This window comes from Neofelis nebulosa, chromosome 18 (assembly GCF_028018385.1).
Source record: "Neofelis nebulosa isolate mNeoNeb1 chromosome 18, mNeoNeb1.pri, whole genome shotgun sequence".
In the NCBI taxonomy this organism is placed as follows: Eukaryota; Metazoa; Chordata; class Mammalia; order Carnivora; family Felidae; genus Neofelis; species Neofelis nebulosa.
In genome coordinates, this window is record NC_080799.1 from 583,324 (window position 1) to 602,858 (window position 19,535).

Sequence of the window (19,535 nt, forward strand, 5' to 3'; positions counted from 1 at the left end):
TCTGGAAAGACCTTTAAGGCACACGAGGAAAATGCTCATGTAATTTTTTTCAATGACTTGTCTTCTAAAAGGGAAAAATATAATTTAAAACTTAAGAAAATCAGAAGGTATTTTAACAAAGATGCTTTTTTTTCTTAATTTGAGAGTGAGTGCCTGAGCAGAGCAGAGGCGGGGGGAGCGGGTGCATGCACAAGAGAGTATCATAAGCAGGCTCCATGCTCAGCATGGAGCCCAACGTGGGGCTCAATCCCACGAAATCAAGAGTTAGATGCTCAGACGACTGCGCCACTGAGGCGCCCCTGGCAAAGATGTTTTTGCAGCGTTTTTAACAGTGTTTTTTAACAGTGTTAGTCAAACGTCACATTGAATGATTGCGGTTTTATTCACGATTCTGGATCATTGACTGTTTTTGTCAAAAGTTCTGAAATATGTTAGAAGAAAGGGAGTGGGCCAACTCAAAACTGTTCCTTGTTCTGTATTGTGGAGCATAAAAATAATTACTCTCGGTTAATTATTTTTAGTTTTTATAACCTATTTTAAATACAGTTTTTTAAAAATGCACACGTGTGGGTCTCTGCACCGGGAAAGCCGCCCGGCTAATTTCGGTGCACGCGGCCCTCCTCCAGTGAGATGTGGGCGTAGACGCGGAAGTGTGGGCCGACCGAAGTGGCAGAGGCGGCCGGTGTGCTTGGTGCACCGTGCTGGGAATTTAGACTTGGAGGGCAGTGGGAACCCAGCAGGGGCGTTAAGCCGGGAGCCGCGTGACCAGGCTTGTGCTTGGAGGGACTGCAGCCTGCAGGGGTGGGTAGGGCGGGTGGGGGCGGCCCGGAGACCATGGTGGGCCCCGAGGTGTGACTCCGTGGTGGCCTGTACAAGTGGCCTGGCCCAGCTTGGGCGGCTGGGGTGGAGATGAAGGAGGGGAGGGCGGGGACAGCGGGTCGGTCTGTGGGTGGCGGGTTCTGGTCTGGGCAGCCGCGTGTAATGCAGGACCGGGCGCCGGGTGGCGGGTCGCGAGGCGAGTGTCCGGCGGGCATGGTGGATGGAGCCCACGGCTGAGGCCCTGCAGCCCCTGGGGCGGCGGGAGGGGACCTGCCCCTGCCTGTTTGTCTCTGGTCTTTCCACTAGCTTCACCGCTGTGTTCCCCCGTCTTTGAAACCTGCCTGTGCCACCCGGCTCTACCGGAAACCACCTGACCTCACTGCATGTCCCTCCCTCCCCCGCCCTGAGCCCCACTTTGACGCATGCGCCCCATGGCTACCTGGGCCGGTCCTTCCCCTCAGTTCTGGGGACTCTGCACCCCGGCCCACGGCTGTCTGGCCCCGCCCCGATCTTCCCCCTTAGCCCCTGAGTACCCACCTGGAGGGTCCGCCACCATCCTGGTCAGTCCGTTTGTTTAACTGCAATGTTTTCCTGCTGTGGAGACTGTTAGGTGAAAGTCAGGGGTGGTGGTGGTAATAAGCCCCTGTGCCTCCTCCCACCTTCTGCTGTTTGGCGCTGGGCCCCTTCCCTCCCTCTCCGCTGGATTGTTTTGAAGCAAATCTTTACGAGATGCTTGCTTGCTTATTTATTTATTTATTTATTTATTTATTTATTTATGTTTATTTTTTGAGAGCGAGCGAGCGAGCATGAGCACGAGTGGGGGAGGGGCAGAGAAAGAGAGGGAGACACAGAATCCGAAGCGGGCTCTAGCCTCCAAGCTGTCACCACAGAACCCGACGCGGGGCTCGAACCCACGATGTGTGAGATCGTGACCTGAGCCAAAGTCGGGCGCTTAATCGACTAAGCCACCCAGGCACCCCTAAAAGATATTGTAAAAACAACTAGCCAAAATACAAGTATCACACCAAAAAGCCCCTGGTAACTTAAAATAACCCCTGATATCTCTGTAATACACCAGACAGTCGGTGCTCCAATTTACCAGATCCTCAGTTTTGCTTGAAATGAGCCTAAGCAGGATTTTCCTATAGTACCCATTTGCTTCCTGTGAGACGGTGGTTAGATGCGGAGGTTCGATCAGTCCCAGGTTTTGTTTGTTGGCATGACGGCGCACTTCCTTCCTGTTGAGGGTGTGCGGAGGCTGCCCAGTGCTGGCGGCTGGGCCACACCACCACCGAGGAGCCCCCACAGCCCCCCCCCACACGATGGGGATGCAGCCACAGGGCCGCTGCTTGGGCAAGAGGCAGACTTTCCCAGAAGCCCATCAGAGACCCACTCTCCCCACCACCCCACCCCCCGCCTCACCCCCGCCCCCTGACACACACACAAACCAGAGGAGGAGACCCAGGTCAGGTGGCAGCCCGTGCCCCGGAGGCCGGCAGCCTGGAAAAGTCCGTGTCTGACCGTGTCAGCCTCCCGTAAGTGCACCGCGGTCTCTGCCACGGAAACCAAGAGAGCGGAGTATTTCGAGGAGGTGGGTCCCGTGCCAAAGTGGTGGGACTGGGACACGGGCCGTGAATTCAGCCCCGTGGGAGGCTATGGGCAGAGGCAGCAGCAACGGGGGCAGGAGTCGGAATGAAACGGGTTGAGGAGTGAGTGTAGATAACTCTTACAACAAGCGTGGCTGGTTGGGAGGAGAAAGGGCCCGGCTCTGTTTAGGGTCGTTTTTCTCCACCGTGGGGACACGTGAGTGTGTAGGTGCTGATGGTTGGGCACCACAGGGAGTTTGAAGAGTTCGGGGAGAGAAGAGGTAGCAGCTGGAGAGGGTCTTCTGGAGAGTGGGAGAGATCCGGTCCAGAGTGCACAGGTGGGCGTTACGATGGCACGTGTGCTGTGGTCGGAAGGAGGAGGAAGGGCCACCTGAACGCGGGTCCTTCATAGGCTCCCCCGAGAGGAGTCAGCAGTTCTCTGGTGTGGCTGGTCTGCTGAGGAGCCAGAGGAGGAGGTGAGGCGGGAGGGAGGAGGCCTGCTGGGGCAGGGGTGGCACCCGAGCGCCACTGGTGCAGAGGGCCGTGGGCTCGGGGGCGTGCAGCCGTCGGCACCATCCAGGGGCACAGCCGGGACTGAAGCACCGACAGGGCAGGGGAGTCGCAGGGTGGGGGTGCTGTGACCATAATCCCGATTGGAGCCCCGGGCGAAGCTGAGGGAGCGCATTGGTGGAGGATCCCAGCCGGTGGGTGACGAAGGGTCAGGGGTCAGATGGGCGGCCACTGGGGTCACACATCCAGGTCAGCAGAACTCGGACCCATGGAGGTTTGGTCAGATTCCTAGAATTGCCCCCATGTGGGCCTTGCTCTGCCCACTCACCCCTGCCCAGTGGCCGAACTGCTCATTTATGACCACTTAGCTCCGCGCGGCTCTGGCGGGAGGCAGGACCACCTGCCCCGTGGCGCTGCCCTGTTTCGTGCCTTGTGGCTGCCGCGTGTCCGTATTTTCCAGCTTTCAATGGTGGTAGATTTTTTCCTGGCCTTTTAATTAAAAGTGCATCTAAGGGCACCTGGGTGGCTCAGTCGGTTGAGCATCTGACTTCGGCTCAGGTCATAGTCTCGTGGTTCGTGGGTTCGAGCCCCACGTCGGGCTCTGTGCTGACAGCTCGGAGCCTGGAGCCTGTTTCGGATTCTGTGTCTCCCTCTCTCTCTGCTCCTACCCCGCTCATGCTCTCTCTCTCAAAAATAAATAAAGATTAAAAAAAGTTTTTTAAGTGCATCTAAGTAACATTTTTAAAACAACATTTGATTGATGAAGGAACAGAACTAAAAGCTGCTCTGAAGGATTCAGTCTGTTATTTTCTTTGGGGTCTTTCTGGCGTCTCCTTTTCTATCCTAGTATTAGAATAAAGTACCTTAACAGCACACTTGCTAGGGTGGGTCCCCGGACTACAGCGTTGACAGAGGCGTGGGTACTGAATGCATTAGACGTGCGTCCCTGGGTGTGACCAGACAGGTGGGTCCAGACTGAAAGGACCCATTGCCCCGCTTGGTCTCAGCCCCAAAGGTTCCCACTGTTAACAGTTCGAAGAGAACTTTCCGGGTCTCTATGACTTTACCTACCTCTGTATGTATGAGAATACGTGCTTCTGGGGTTTTTTATGGGGTTCTTTTGTTTTTTAAGTAAGCTTTAGGCCTGACGTGGGGCTTGAAGTCAATGACCCCGAGAGCAAGAGTCTCATGCTCTACTGACCCCATGTGGTTCTGTTTTATAGTTGGTTTTAACATAAATGATAGTAGGATATTTTCCTTTAACCGTGTATGCAGATCTTTCATGATTTTTAACAGCCTCACAGTGTTCTAGAATTCGGATGTATCCCAGTTTATTGAACCATTCCCCTGCTGATGGACAGTTCCTATCGTCTGCCGTTGGAATATTCTTGTACTTCCTTCTGCTCGGGGTCTTTCTAATGACACTAACAGGGATCTGGGACACCCTCTGCTGGCAGTGGCACCCCAGGTTCTGTGTTGGAAAGCCGGGACCCCTTCCACACTGTACAGTATTGTAGCGTCCCCACATTGGAGCCCCCGGGGCCCGTGGGGTGGGCTGGGAGGTGGAGGTCTGTGCACGTTGGCCGCTTGCTTGCTTCCACACGTTTCTGTCGTGGTCTAGCTTGACCACTCAGAGACACACCTGGCCTAATACGTTTATCGTAAACGTGATCCTGAAAATATTTTTCTAATAAAACATAAGGCTAAAATGCCCTTAGCCTTCTTGGTTTCCTTGAGAGACTCCTGGTTCCTGCTGAATTTTAGACCCTCAGCCCAGTCTGCTCTCCCAGGCAGGAGTGGTTTTCCCTCTCCTTCCCAGGCCTTCCCATCCCTTCCCAGGCCTCCTGGATGCCTCCTTGTGGGTTAATATTTCTTGATTTAGAAAAAGCTGCTAACGACACAGAAGAATGTATCTTTTGATTTAAGATGATTCCATGGAAGGGTATTGAAGTGACTTTGTCATGAGCTTGTCTCTGGCTTTATGGTGAGTTAGATGCAAAGTGGCTTTACGGTTCAGCGTCTTGCCGTTTGCGTTTCTCCTCACAGTGGATTAGATGCTGTGTGGTCACTGTCTCCTGAACTGCTGTGTCAGGCGTGGAGTCTACTGTAAATGCATTCTGATTTTCAGTGATCTTGACACAGGTCCGCATAGTGGAGTTCTTATGAGCGTGTCCTGAAGCAGTTCTTAGGGCCAGCTCTGGAGTGAAATATCTGGGCGCCTGGGGATTTATTTCACAGAGGGTGTGGCCAGAGTGTCTGTGGTGACTTCGGCTTTGTAGAAAAGTCATCACGCAGTCATGGCTGTTTTTCAGAATTTGCACTGGATTGTTATGTGTCCTGTTCATTATTCATTTTGTTTCAGAAACTTCCTTCAGCGTTATTTACCTCTGACGAGTTTTTTTTCCTTCTAGTTCGAGTTATTCGTCTGATGCTCTGACTTTTGAGACTGAGCACAGATTGGACCCTGTGTTCGATTCGCCAAGAATGTCCCGCCGCGGTTTGCGCCTGGTCGCCACCGCCTGTGCCACTGAGGACGGCCAGGCTGGGGACGCTTACTCCTGTGCCAGTAGCACTGCCTCCCTGAAGGACAGAGCGGCCCGGTAAGCACTGTCTTCCTTGTTACCGCACACGCTCTAACAACATGAAAACAAACGTACCAGCTTTTTGGTCTGTAAAACCACACTCTTGCACTTAAGTACACATAGCAGACTCACACTGTCGTCGCTGTGCTACGGTGAGGACTGAACCTAATTCTGGACCATGTGGCCTGTCTGGCGTGGACGGTCTCGTGCAGGCCACGGTTTCCAGTTTTGTGTTTGTACTCAGACTCGGGCAGGGGCGCGGACACCCTGGAACACGCGCAGTGCCCGTCCACACGGCCGGCCTCGTAGCGGGAGCCAAATGCGGCTGTCCTCTGCTGTCATCCGAGGGGTGCCTTCCGACGATTGCGTGGCACTGTGGCCACCGTGGATGAGCTCTGCATTGTTAACGGCCATGTCTGCGTGTTAAAGTCTGTGTGAACTAACAGATGCATCATGACGGCCAGCCGTTGACTGCGTTCACTCGATTCCTGAGCTTTGCACGTGCCCACCACCACGCGCATGGCCAAGAAGAAGCAGAGTGCACGATCTTTGTGCCATTTAAAGATCGTGTTCTGTGGCTCACGTAAGAATGATGAGTCTCCGATGGAAATGGTCGTCTTTCACTCAGGAATGGGGTGGTTGTGTTAGAAGAGGCGGTGAAAGGCCAGCTTGAAGCCAGGTGCCCTGCCAAGGTTCCCACGTGCCTCACACTCACTGTGGGTTGGTTAGAGGATGGGCCCGCGGTTCAGCGGGCTCATGAGTGGTCGTGAGCGCACCTGAGGGCTCCAGTTGGCTCCACGGGCGAGACGGGGCCTCAGCTGCCTGGCCTCGGCCCGCCTGTTTCTCTGCCGCCGGGTGACGCCACGATCGGTTTCCTGATGTGCTGTGTTCACGTGCAGACTTGTGTTCCTGTCCCCCCGCTGCTCGTTCCCTTGAGGAGGGAGGTCCTCTCCCTGCCCCAGCTCGGTGCTTGGGGCTTTGTTGTCTGTACCAAACAGGAGGACAGAAATGAGGCTACAGCCTTTCCTCGCTGTCCTTAATGCAGGGCTGGCTTCACCGGGGACCCCGAAATAGTGCAGGATGTGCGTGTCTGTGCACACATTTGTTCTAAAAAGCAGAAGGGTTAAGTTTATACATCATAATTTTTGTCGTTGAGTCATTTTATTAGATTATTTTAAGTTTTAATCACTTTGGGGTCATTGGGCCTAGAATACTCTGAAAACTGTCCTGTATGTACAATTTTAGAAGCAGCTCTGGGACCCTGGCTCAAGGATTCCTGTTGCAGGTTAATAAGCGTTTCATTACAGCAGAGAAGACATAAGGAAACGTTGCCTTAAAAATACTACGTTCTTAAAGATTTTGTATCGGTAAAATACAATCGTTTTGTATTTCTGAGAAGTCTGTCAACTTGTCCCTTGTGTTCCTGTCTTCTTAGAACTGCAAAGCAGCGCAGAAGTGCAAGCAAGCCGGCTTTTAGTGTCCACCACGCCTCCAGGCAGGTCGTGTCCTCGGCCGTGGGCCAGGGCGGCGCCGGCTCGCTGTCAGGTGCGGCCTGTGTGCGGCCTTCTGTGCTGGATGAGTCTCTGATCCGTGAGCAAACCAAAGTGGACCACTTCTGGGGTGAGTTAGCTGCGGTTGGGTTCTCAGGTTGTCTTGGGGAGGAGGGAAGTCCCGGGCCAGGTTGTCCCTCTGCCCCATATAGGGTGGGAGGAGCTCCTAGAAGATGCAAGGCATTCCTCCAGACTCAAATACAGAATGCGGGCGGCGGCTTCCCTCTGCCGCTTCTGCTGGCCGCGCGCACGTGGAATCGTCTGTTGTGACGTGGAAGCTGAAGCAGTCTGGTAGTAGCCTGAGAACTCTCCTGCTAAGGGCGTTACTTGTGTAGGCTGGCTGAGTACAGTTGTCACAGAGGTTCACCGGTGTGGTTTCAGGTTCAGACAGCTCTAAGCAGCCAGGCAGACACGGTATTTTCGAGTCACCGGGAAGCAGTCCACGTGGATGTCTTGACACTAGAAAGCAGCGTGGGCTCGTGAGCCCTCTTGACTTTAGGCAGCAACGGTGTGACCTGGTCCTTGCTGCTGACAGTGTGATGGCCACGGGGAGCCGCAGCTTTCAGAGGGACGTGGCTGCTTGCCTGTGTCCACTGGATGTTCACGGCGGCCCTTTTGAGAAGATAAGGAGATCCAGATTAGCTCCCAAAATGTTGTGTGCTAATTCAGGCAAGCCTGGGAGTTGGCGCTCAGCTGGCGAGGGTAGCTCGTAGGCGGCAGAGGGGGTGGACGCCACCGGTGAGGTTTCTGCCTGCCGGTGCTTGAGGGCGCACGTTCTTCTCCCCTGAACCCTCCTCCGTGTCTGCCCTTGGGGTCCGCAGGTGTGCGTGTACAGGTGTGTGTTGTCTGCAAAGATGTGCTTTCTCCTGGGACCAAGAGATGGTGTCTGCGTATGTCTGGAGGAGTTTCTGTTAGTTGTAGGCGTTTCAGGAAGTGAATCTTGGCCGTTGCCAAAATGCCGACATACTAACCATTGTAACCTTTACTTTTTGTGTGTGGGTTTTGTTCTGATAATTTGAGCTCATGAGCAGACACGCGTATGTGTGTGTGTTTTAGGTCTTGACGATGACGGAGATCTCAAAGGTAATTATTTCAGTTCTTTTTTTAAATACACTTTTCAAGATGGAAGTTTTTGTAGGTATCTGCAGGTTGTGATAAACAGGTTCCCTCTACTTTCTGAAAACTTCAGGGGGAAATAAAGCTGCCGCTCAGGGAAATGGGGATCTGGCAGCAGAAACTTTCAGGAGCAACGGCTACACCTGCAGAGACTGCATCCTGCTCTCTGAGCACAAGGACACGCTCACGGCACGCTCCACTGCCCACGGACTGTCGTCGCGAACATACTCGAGGGACGAGAGTCAGAAACGTGAGTCTGTCTCTCTCAAAGGTTAGAAAGAGATTGCATGTCCAGATATTTTCTTTTAATATATATATACATAACCCTACTTTTGTAGGCCTTTTAGCATCCATCCGCACTACTTTCTGTCATTGACTTGAATTCAAAACTGTGTGATAAAAGTTAAAGAAATGCGCCCAAGGGGCGCCTGGGTGGCTCAGTCGGTTGGGCTTCTGACTTCGGCTCAGGTCATGATCTTGTGGTTCGTGAGTTCAGGGCCCGCGTTGGGCTCTGTGCTGACAACTCGGAGCCTGGAGCCTGCTTCAGATTCTGTCTCTGTCTCTCTGCCCCTCCCCTACTCGCTCTCTGTCTCTCTGTTTCTCTCTCAAATATAAATAAAATAATATAAAACATTAAAAAAATATTAAAAAAAAAAAGAAATGTGCCCCAAATTAGCTTTGTTCTTCCTTGTCCTCTTTGAATAAATTCATTTTCTGTGGCTTGTAGTTTTATACCCAGGAGTGCGTGAAGTTCTGTGAATTTGAACTTCGGGTGAGCAAAGAAGAGTCCTTCCCTGAAACCGTAGTGGCGCCACGCGGCCACTTTATTTTCCCACGAGATCATAGGCGTTCCCACATATGGCGGGAACAGCTTCGTGGTGGTGCTTTGGCCTCAACGGCCGCAGGGGCTTATGTGCAGGAGATGAGCAAAGTGTGTTCTGTGCTGTTACTTCCGCTCCAGGGACGGTTCGGCTGGAACACGGGGCGGGGGCAGTCGTTGGGGGAGGCCCTCGCGGGAGGCAGTGGCCCTTCGCCCGGTGGAGGTGGGCCCCGTTCTGAGTCCCGGCTGCGCCCGCTCCAACAGGGAGGTCCTCGGAGGCGGCCTTGGAGGCGCTCGGCTGCCTCTCACAACTGCCAGGGCTGCGTGGCTTTTCCAGGCGGGCCTGCGGGCTTCCTCCTGGCCCGGCACTCCCGGCTCTACTCTTGGCCCGGGTCCCTGAGGGGAGCGTGGCTGCAGATCCCCGGCCAGCTTCCGTCCGTGACTCCTGCCCCGTGATTCCCTCTCACCTCCAGCATGGAGAGGCCAGGGAGCCATGGCCTTGTTCCCGAGCTTTTGGCCACTCCTCTGTTTAATGCAACCGCCCACATGCTGGGCCAGACTCGAGGTCCTCCTCGGGAGGACAGGGCAGGGCCAGTGGCCAGGAGGGTGACCCGTCATTTGTGTCTCGCCATGTTCCCGGCTGTGCCCCGCATGTAAGGCACGCAGTACTTTTCAGATGGTTGTTTTGAGGTAATGAAGGATGGTCCCAGGACTGAGAGTTATTCCCATTTTAGCATCTTACCCTGTGGCTCGAGTTTCTGGTTTTGTCTACTGTAGGTCATCGACACTGTTGGCTCTAACCTAGCAGAATAGGTCGAAGGGGAGGGGGCGGGGCCGAACGGATACGAGGATTCCGTTCCTGGCCCTTCCGGGTTGTGGAGCCAATGTCACGGGGCGCTCTCCGCCCCTGGTGCTCTGGCCTGCGCCGCAGCCCCTGCAGCGTGGCCATGCATGTCTTCTAGACCGGTGCACCAGGCATTAGCTTAGGAAGTTCGCTGGGAAGGGACGGGGCTAGCACCTGGACCCGGGTATCGTGCCTCCAGGGCGCTGTCCCCGAGATGCCACGCCACTTCCTGTGGGCTCACCATCCGGGGGAAAGCCCGGCACTTGACTGAACTCTGTGTCACCATCAAAGATGCTGTGTGTGTGGCTACATTGAGGCTGCATTTTGAAGCCCGCTGTCACCCACCAAGTGGAACACAACGTCGTTCTTCAAGTGGAAGTGCGTTCCACAGCCATCGCCTGGTGCAGCGATGGTGCTTACATACTAGTGGGGGTGGCCCCTCCCTCGTAGCATAGTGGAGGTCACGTGTGTCTATTACCCACAGCCACCTGTCCTCATCCTGACGCTGTAGGTAGGGGCCAGCGGCCCGAGCTCCGCTCGGATGGAGGAGCCAGTGCGGGTCTGGTAGTCGCCGCGGGGAGTCCCTCGCACTTTCTCATTGAGTTGGTCTTGAATGTTTTTGTGGAGAAAACACATTTTTATTTGCTTCGAGCTTCTGTGTTTATCACCTGCCTTGTTCTTTTAAATTAGAACAGTGATCATATGACCAACACTAATTTACTACTCTTACAAACGTCTCCTTCTCATTATTTGGGCAAAGTGTCTATCGAAGAACATTTGGAAACCACAGAGATGCACAAGGAGAATTACAGTCTCCTGGACCCTTCCACCCAGAGCTAACCCCGCTACACGGTGGGGCCAGCAGGCTTCTCCCTTGATCGCCCGGTCCAGACCACGCTGCGTGAATTAACCCCACACTTGTTTTGTGTCAGTATTTTTGTTTTTAATTATGTTCTTGTTGTAAAACTTTGGAATGGTACAGCTAAAATAAGTTCCTTTCCCTTTTCCTTGTTCCTCCTCCACCCCCTCTGGTCTCCCTTCTAGAAGGAGCTGGTGCTGAGAGGAATAGATCATGGGGGATTCTTTTGCTTTTAAAAATGAGGTAAAATGCACATAACATCAAAAATTAACCAGTAACTATTTTACAGTTGACGATTAAGTGGCATTTTTTTAGTACATTCACAATGTTGTGCAACTCCCACCTAAATTTTGCTTTTTTGTACCTATGGAATTACGTGCTCTGTTTTGTCTTTTTTTTTTTTTTTAAATTTTTTTTTTTTTTCAACGTTTTTTATTTATTTTTGGGACAGAGAGAGACAGAGCATGAGCGGGGGAGGGGCAGAGAGAGAGGGAGACACAGAATCGGAAACAGGCTCCAGGCTCTGAGTTGTCAGCACAGAGCCCGACGCGGGGCTCGAACCCACAGACCGCAAGATCGTGACCTGGCTGAAGTCGGACGCTTAACCGACTGCGCCACCCAGGCGCCCCGCTCTGTTTTGTCTTAAATGCACGCGTATGGCTGTGCATCTTTCTTCATTTTATGTGCCAAGTGAGAGCGACTTGATTTCTGACAGCTCTGTGATACTAGGTGCACGTGCCAAATTCTAGTTCATCAGTTTCGTATCCAGACGGACATTCAGGTTTTTCTGTTTGTATCCCTTTAAAAGCAGCGTTCATCGGGTGTGTCTCCTTCTGCGTACCTATGTGTGTACGTGGGCAGATCCTTCCGTGCGGTGGAAAAACCAGAACGGGTGCGTTCGAGGCCGCAGAGCCACGTGGGTTCTGAGGACTGGACCTTTTGAGGTTCGGGTGAAGTACACCCTTGATGTGGTTCACATCAAAAAGGCTTTACATTTAAAAGGCTCGGACGTCTTTCCTTTGGGACATCCAGCCGTCCTCTCCAGAGCAGGGTACTGATGGGGTGCGTGCAGAGGGCCAGACCGGAGTCCTCTTAGGAAGCTGGGAGCTTGGGAGGAGCCTAGCGCCCGCAGGGCCTTCCTGGGCCTCAGGCTGACCTGAGTCCTTCCTGTGTTCCCAGGGAAGCACCCAGGGGATCTGGAAACAGACTCTTCTGTAGTCTCTGTCTTGCCTAAGGCAACGCATAAAGCCCCCAACAAAAGGTAGAAGTTAAAGATAGGTCACTGCTCTGAAAAATTGTCACTTGTCGTGGTGGCTTACAGCAGAATTTTGCTTATTGGACCAGCCTCAGGCTCTAGAGAAAGAAGGACTTAAATGCCTGCTTCCTTTGGGTGAGGGCAGCAGAGCCACCAGGCGGGGTGTGGCTGTCACCAAGCGAGCAGATGCAGTGTAGACACAGCTGTGGCGGGCCAGCTGCAGGCGCCGTCCCTGAGCTGGGCAGCTGAGACACGAGGGCTGGACCCTAAGTCAGGAGAAGCCTCTGTCCTGAAGATGCCGCAGTTAGCAATTAAGTAGTTAAAACCCCTTTCCACTTGCACTTCCTACATTGATGTCACTCTGGGAAGAAAATGGTTTTGTGCAGTTTCGGGTTAAATTTTTTTTTTTAACGTGTACTCATTTTTGAGAGAGACAGAATGCGAGTGGGTTAGGGGCAGAGAGGGAGGGAGACACAGAATCGGAAACAGGCTCCAGGCTCTGAGCGGTCAGCACAGAGCCCGACGCGGGGCTCGAACTCACGGACCGTGAGAACATGACCTGAGCCGAAGTTGGACGCTCAACCGACTGAGCCACCCAGGTGCCCCCATGTGCAGTTTCAGTTTAAATAGATTCTCCAGGGGCACCTGGGTGGCTCAGTTGGTTAAGCGGCCGACTTCGGCTCAGGTCATGATCTCACGGTCCGTGAGTTCGAGCCCCGCGTCGGGCTCTGTGCTGACCGCTCAGAGCCTGGAGCCTGTTTCCGATTCTGTGTCTCCCTGTCTCTCTCCCCTCCCCTGTTCATGCTCTGTCTCTGTCTCAAAAATAAATAAATGTTAAAAAAAAATTTTTTTTTTAAATAAATAAATAAAAATAAATAAATAGATTCTCCAGTTGACTTCCCACAGACTGACCCGCACTGTTTTCCCAGGACGGCAGCATGCGGGTCCCCGCCCCGTGTACTCTCGCCAGGGCTCCGTTTTTCCTTTTAAACTTCTGCCAACTTGGTGGGTAAAAAATGGAGTTTCACTGTTTTTGATTATCAGGGAACCAGACCACGTATTACCTCTCAATAAGTTTTTTCTCTTTGTACGGAGCTTTGTAGCCAGTTTTCACTGGAGCGTAGAACAGGAGAGTGAGCAGAGTGGGGACCGACCACGGTCCACGGGTTCCACGGGGCTTTTGGCACCGGACTCTAGGCCACAAATGGCCTCCATAAAAAAAAAAAACAAACACCTCATCTTATTTCTTTAAAATCACACCCACCCAGACTTCAGCATTCCCAGCTGGTCTCCTGCCGCACGCTGGCGCGAGGGCCCCTGACCGGGCGGTGCGGGGACCAGTCTCAGAAGCGCTTCTGGGCAGGCCCTGGCCTTGCCACCGGGTCTCCGTGTGTGTGAGGGGAGCTGTCAGGAATGCAGAGTTCCAGCAACTGGAACTTGTAGACCATTGCCCTGCACATTTTAGGTTAATAGGATGGACACAGCAGAGATCACGTCGTGTCTTCTGAAGCTCCAGGCCCTGATAAAAAGCAGAGAGGACCGCTGAGAACTGCTGGCTTAGTTGTTCCAGAATCTAACTGCTCCTCCCAGGCGCTCTTGCCGGTGGTTTCTGGCGCAGGCGTCTTTGCAGCTGCTGGTCGTATCTGATGGTCCTTTTGTAGGCAGGTGACAGAGTGAACTGGGCGGGCCAGAGGCCAGTTAAGGGAGGGGCTGTCGAGCAGTATCTAGATTTGGGGTGTACGTCAGCAGAATTAGGGTGCAGTTACCTCAGACTGGCTGTTTTGTGCAGGCTCGCCTGGGCCAGAGATCTGGCATCGGGCTCGCCGTTACAGGTTTGCCGTGTCCCTCTGCCTCTGTCAGGAGGTGACATGTGCCACGCGAGGCGGTGACATTTGTCGTCTGGGCTTTTCCCAAGTCCTCTCTGATGTACCTTTGAAGAGTTGGTTCTGCTCTTCCCGAGATGAAGAATTTGGCTCTCTGACTTTTCAGGGGAGTAGGTGTTGGCCCTGTGGGAAGAAATAACTCTGTTCACGGTTTTTCAATAGGCGGTGCCTCTTTCCACACGGATAGGATTTTGTGGCTGGCCACGGACACTTCGTCATCCCTGTCGTCATTCTTAGCCCACCTTTTCCGAGTGGTTTTAATGAAGCTCAATTATGAATCAGGAAATTACAAATTGAAAAGTTACGAATCAAAAGATCGTGAATCAAAAAGCTATAAGTCAAAAAGCCGTGAACCAAAAGGTATTTAAATAATTTTTTTCCCCCTTTTTCCACCTAATCGTGCTTTCGAGGTGGAGAGAACACCGCTTTTCCTGCGTGGCGCTTTATCCACGTCGCTCCTCTCACGCCCTTTCCGCGGACTTTCTCGTGGTGCTTTGTTCGGGTCTTCCTGGCAGGGGCTGAGGGAACTCTCTAACATGTGCTGCTTTGGTTCGGTTTTCTGAAGGCGGGCCAGCGCTTAAATGTTTTTCCAGACACCTTTTAAAAAGCTAACGCACTGCACTTTCCACTCGTATTCCCTCTTTAAGGCAGAAGTAGCTTATTTGAACGGCACTTAGAACGTAGCCGTCTCCGGCCGTGTGTGGGCAGGCCCGTCCGTCTCTGTTGCCTCGGCTGTGGGCGCCCGGCTCGGCCAGGTGGGGCCCGCGAGTGTCTCCCGGGCAGCGCCCCGTCGCCCCGCCTCCCCTGCGCGGCTGCGCCGTGGGCCGCCCGAGGCCCGCGTGCTTGGCCTCGCGTGCCCTCCGGCCTGAGCTCCGCCTCCGCGAGCGTCTCTGAGCCTTTTTCGCGTGTATTGCAGCTCTTTCCGGTCACTGTGGGACAGTGGATGTAGGAGGGCTTCTCAGAGAGGACGGCCGCCTCGGTGTAAACGGGGAGTCCCCGTGTAAGTATGGCCGCGCCGCGCGTGGGACGCTGGGCACCGGCGGGGGCTGCCGCGGGCGGTGGCGCGAGGCCGCGGACGCAGCCCCACGGCGCCCCGGGCGCGCGGCCCTCGCGGGTTGGCGCCGGCCGAGCCCTCGTGAGAGGCGCCGGCAGCCCCGGATTGCGTTGGCCGCGACGTGTCCGTGTGTATATTTTCCTGCATAATTGCGTTCCCTAATGTTCTCAAACTGCCATTGTTGTGCACGGCCGGGATTGACCAGGTCTGCGTGGGAATCTGTCAAATTAACTGCTTGTCACCACCACCCACAGGCGATGACTGTGAGGGGAAGAAGCTCCTTGAAACGCACGCAGACATCCGCTTGCGGTCCTCAAGGCCAGAGAGGGTGGCGGGGGCCCTGTGGCCCGTCTTTTCTTACGCAGGTTGTCTCTCACACCTTCTGTTTTGTTCTTATCGTGTTCTTCGCAAACGCCGTGGCTCCTTGTTTGTTTGTGTTGTAAAAACGGACAGGAAGAGTACTGACTTTAGCTTGAAATACAGAGAACGTCTCTGTCGGAAAGCTCCTTTGGAACGTATCGAGTGCAGGCCAAACGTCTGAGAAGTAACCTGCTTGAGGTGACACGACGGGTTAGGAAGGCCGGTCGTCCTCCCCTGGTGGAGCTCGGCAGGAGCCGTTGCCCTGTGCTTCGCTCCTGTGACCGCCGTGTCCTGAGCCTTGGCAGCAGGGAGGTGTACGTGCACAATTACGTGCTTTCTAACTTACGCCCGTAGGTTTCTTGCTGAAGGGGCACCTTTTTTGGACAGTTTTTTTTTTAAGCTAAACTTCAAAAGTAATGGCCTCTTAACTGTTAATAGAACATAAAATGATAGATTAAAAACTCCTGTTCGACGATGTTTCTTTTCCTCTCAGGCATGTCGGAATTAACAGCGTCAGGAGTCAACACGCAAATGCGCATATAACTTTCAGCAGTTTTTCTGCCTTATGTGATGCGTGATGTTTGATAACCAAAGTCTATCGTTTTAGTCTGTTATCCAGCGGTACTGCCGTTTGTCATTCCAAAATACTTTTTCACTAGAAAGTGCTAACTCGTAGAATGATCAAGTGGAGACCAAGTCCATGGCTTTGGAGTCACCGTGGTCTCACCTAGAGCACGTTAAACTGCTGGTGTCCACAGATTTCATCTGTTAGCTCCAGCGGTGGGCGTGGGGGTAGCTGCCCACCACCCTCAGGGCTTTCTGTAGGGGAGTCTGCCTTTCCTGCGCGGGGAGGAAGTGAATGCGGCGGCGTTTCATAACTGAATTTCAGAATCTCGCTCGGACTTAAATAGTTGATCATCTCGTCTCCTTGAGCAGAGACTCTTGACGTAACTGATCTGAGAGTCTTGGTAAAATGCATCCTAGTGGGAATTTCTTGTACTGTAACTATGGAGAGCTGGTTTTCCGGTGTGAGTTTTGAGTGTGCCCCTCTTGCACGCATCTTGTCTATCACAGGTCACCTCTTGGTACAGATGCTGCAGAGGATTGGAGCTCCCGGATGGTTTGTGTCGAAGACACTGTTGTCGCTCCTTTGGTTGGCCGTGGTTGCTCCAGGTGGTTATTCTGGCTCTCTGTGTTAGCGCTCTCTCCAGGGCTTTGGGCAGCTAGCGCCTGCAAGAGATGACTTATCTAACCAGATGAAAGTTTCGTTTCAGGGCTACGTGCTTTGATCCTTGACATAACATGTTTCGTTCTTGGTTGCGTAGAAGTGCTAACACGCTGTGTTCTCGGGTGTGTGAGGGCGTGTGAGCGTCTTTGTTTCTCCTCTGTGCTGCTTGAGTTAACTGTAATTGAGAATGCATGAATTTGGGGGTTCCCCTTTTATCATTGTTTTGTGGCTCTGTCAGCATTCCATATTGCTTTGTGCTTATGACGTCCCTGTGTTTGACTGTATGGATATTCCTGCCGTGACGATCGGCATCTTAATGTGCGCCATCCCTGATTTCATCTCAGCATACTTACGTGATATTTGTTTGCACGTTTCCTTGTGCTCTCCTTTGGCCTTCACGAAAACTGTCTGTTTAGGAATTTGATTTCCCAAAGACCATTTCTTTAGAATGTTTGGTGTTTTCTCTTTTAGGGAAGGCAGCCTCTGGAATATTCTGGTGGCTAGGGATTGGATGGTACCAGTTTGTTACTTTGATTTCTTGGCTGAATGTGTTTCTTCTTACAAGGTAAGAAAACCAGTATCATGTCAACTCAATGTTTTTTGTTTGTTCTTGAACATTTATTTATTTACTTAATTTATTTATTTAGAGAAACAGCAAAGGGGGAAGGGCAGAGAGAGAGGGAGAGAGAATCCCAAGTAGGCTCTAGGCTGTCAGCAGAGAGCCAGATGCAGGGCTCAGACTCACGAACCATGAGATCATGGTCTGAGCTAAAGTCAAGAGTCAGACGCTTAACCAACTGAGCACCCCGGGCGCCCCTCAACTGGGTGTTTTAAAGAACTGACTTTGTGGGATGCCTGGGTGGCTCAGTCAGTGAAGTGTCCGACTTCGGCTCAGGTCATGATCTCGTGGTTCGTGAGTTTGAGCCCCGCGTCAGGCTCTGTGCTGACAGCTCAGAGCCTGGAACCTGCTTCAGATTCTGTGTCTCCCTCTCCCTCTGTCCCTCCCCCATTTGCACTGTGTCTCTCTCAAAAATAAACGTTAAAAAATTTTTTATAATAAAATACTGACCTTGTGCTAATTGCAGGACATAATTTGATTTGTTGGGTTTTTTGTTTGGGTTTTATTTGTTTTTATTTTATTTTTTTTAATTTATTTTTTTTTACTGTTTATTTATTTTTGACAGAGAGCATGAGTTGGGGAGGGGCAGAGAGTGAGAGGGAGACACAGAATCCGGAGTAGGTTCCAGGCTCTGAGTTGTCAGCACAGAGCCCGATGCGGGGCTCGAACTCACAGACCGCAAGATCATGACTTGAGCCTAAGTCGGACAGTCAACCGACTGCGCCACTCAGGCACCCCTCTTTTGTTTATTTTTTTAATGTTTATTCATGACCTGAGCCTAAGTCAGACGCCTAACTGACTGAGGCCCCCAGGCACCCCTGATTTGATGTTTTATAATGATTTATGTTCTATTTACATTTTTATAGTTCAGTATATTAATGTCTTGCCTATCTTATATCACTTTATTTTTATTTCTTAATTTTTGAGAGAGAGACGGCACACGCATGTGTGCACATGCCTTTGAGGGGGAAAGGGGCGGAGGGAGAGGATCCTAAGTAGGATCCTGTTGCAGGGCTTGGTCTCCCAACTGTGAGATGATAATCTGAGCTGGAATCCAGAGTTGGATGCTTGACCCACTGAGCCGTCCGGGCACCCCTGTGTCACCTAATAGTTTACAAAGTGCTTTCATGTTTTTATTTAATCTTTCAGACCACTTCTGTGAGAAAGGAAAGGCACTGTCATTCTTAGAGTACAGGGGTGACCCAGATCGGGAGGGGGATGGTCAGGACTGGGAGCCAGACCGGGCAGTTCCCCCGGCTCCCAGTGACCTTAGTGTGGCTAGTGACCAAAGCTCTTGAGTGCCCTGCGTGGCACCTTGCATGTCAAGAGTTAGTGAATATAGTCGATGGTTAATATGGGCCAGGAGACATCATTTTATGGACAGGCTCCCCTGTAGGCGCCGAGGGGGTGCCTGGCTGGCTCAGTCGGGGAGTCTGCGACGCTGGAGCTCTGGGTTATGTGTCCGAGCCCCACGTTAGGTGTGGAGCCTACTTTGCAAACAGACAGACAGCTGTAACTGCATTTCTAATACTGTCGACTTTCATTTTGAAGTAAGAGTGAGGTTATTTGGTATAAAATTACGCAGAGAGGTAAAATGGAATGGCGATCCTGCCCTTTCTTTTTCCCAAGGTAATATTTTTCTTTTTATTCCTAGGTGCCTTCGAAACATTTGCAAGTTTTTAATCTTGTTCATTCCATTATTACTTTTACTAGGTAAGTAGAATTCGACCTATTTACCTCAGATGATTAACGGATGCACGTAAAGGTGAAAGGAGGGAAAGAGGTGCGGACCTCAGTGCACGTGGTGCAGAGCGTTGTCTGTACATACACGTGCAGCTGGTCCCTCTCCTCTTCTAGGTGCAGGTCTGTCCCTGTGGGGCCAGGGACACTTCCTGTCAGGCCTTCCTGTGTTCAACTGGACACGTGCGCACGGAACCCAGAGGGTGGACATCCCTGAGGGCACCTTCACACCTGAAGCCCCTCATCTGAGCCAGCCGCCAGAGGTAGCCACCCAGGAAGCCCCCTTCTCCGGCCTTCCCCATCCGTAGTCCTCACAGTAGGTTTTCGTACTGCTGGGAACAGGTGCCCTGCCCTGTGTTAGAAAGTATGTTTAAACACCAGATAGGCAAGGCTTAAGACTTGCTCCTTAAGTGTTCGGAGATAGTTTGGGTGATGCCTATTTAAATTTTCTCATTCTGTTAATTTTAATTAAAAACAAAACAAACAAACAAAAAAAACGTGTACTACTTTGGAAAATACAGAGTGTATGAAGAAGAAAACACAACCCCCCCATGTCTGCCACGTGGGGAAAATCCCTGATGACGGCCATCGTCACGTTGTGTATCCGTAGCGTTTAGGGGACCTTTCACTGCAGTGTTTGGTTTGTGCTTTTGACTTAAAACTGCACTTCAGATTATTTGACGCCAGACGTAGTTCCCCATTTGTGTCGC

General features: G+C 52.2%; 1 protein-coding gene across 16 annotated transcripts in view; it reads left to right on the forward strand.

Moving 5' to 3' along the window:
• The window catches only part of SUN1 (Sad1 and UNC84 domain containing 1), a 54,868-nt gene that overhangs the window by 16,808 nt on the left and 18,525 nt on the right, over window positions 1-19,535 (forward strand). For 4 of the 16 annotated variants that reach the window (XM_058711010.1, XM_058711005.1, XM_058710998.1 and 1 more), the window contains 11 exons: window positions 5,327-5,515; window positions 6,933-7,117; window positions 8,104-8,130; window positions 8,237-8,434; window positions 13,987-14,184; window positions 14,741-14,824; window positions 15,133-15,243; window positions 16,313-16,411; window positions 16,938-17,031; window positions 18,740-18,798; window positions 18,943-19,088. In XM_058711010.1, coding sequence (XP_058566993.1) covers window positions 5,327-5,515; window positions 6,933-7,117; window positions 8,104-8,130; window positions 8,237-8,434; window positions 13,987-14,184; window positions 14,741-14,824; window positions 15,133-15,243; window positions 16,313-16,411; window positions 16,938-17,031; window positions 18,740-18,798; window positions 18,943-19,088 — 1,390 coding nt within the window. The remainder of the gene's footprint in view (window positions 1-5,326; window positions 5,516-6,932; window positions 7,118-8,103; window positions 8,131-8,236; window positions 8,435-13,986; window positions 14,185-14,740; window positions 14,825-15,132; window positions 15,244-16,312; window positions 16,412-16,937; window positions 17,032-18,739; window positions 18,799-18,942; window positions 19,089-19,535) is intronic. The other 12 variants (XM_058710999.1, XM_058711001.1, XM_058711002.1 and 9 more) reach the window with 12 other exon arrangements.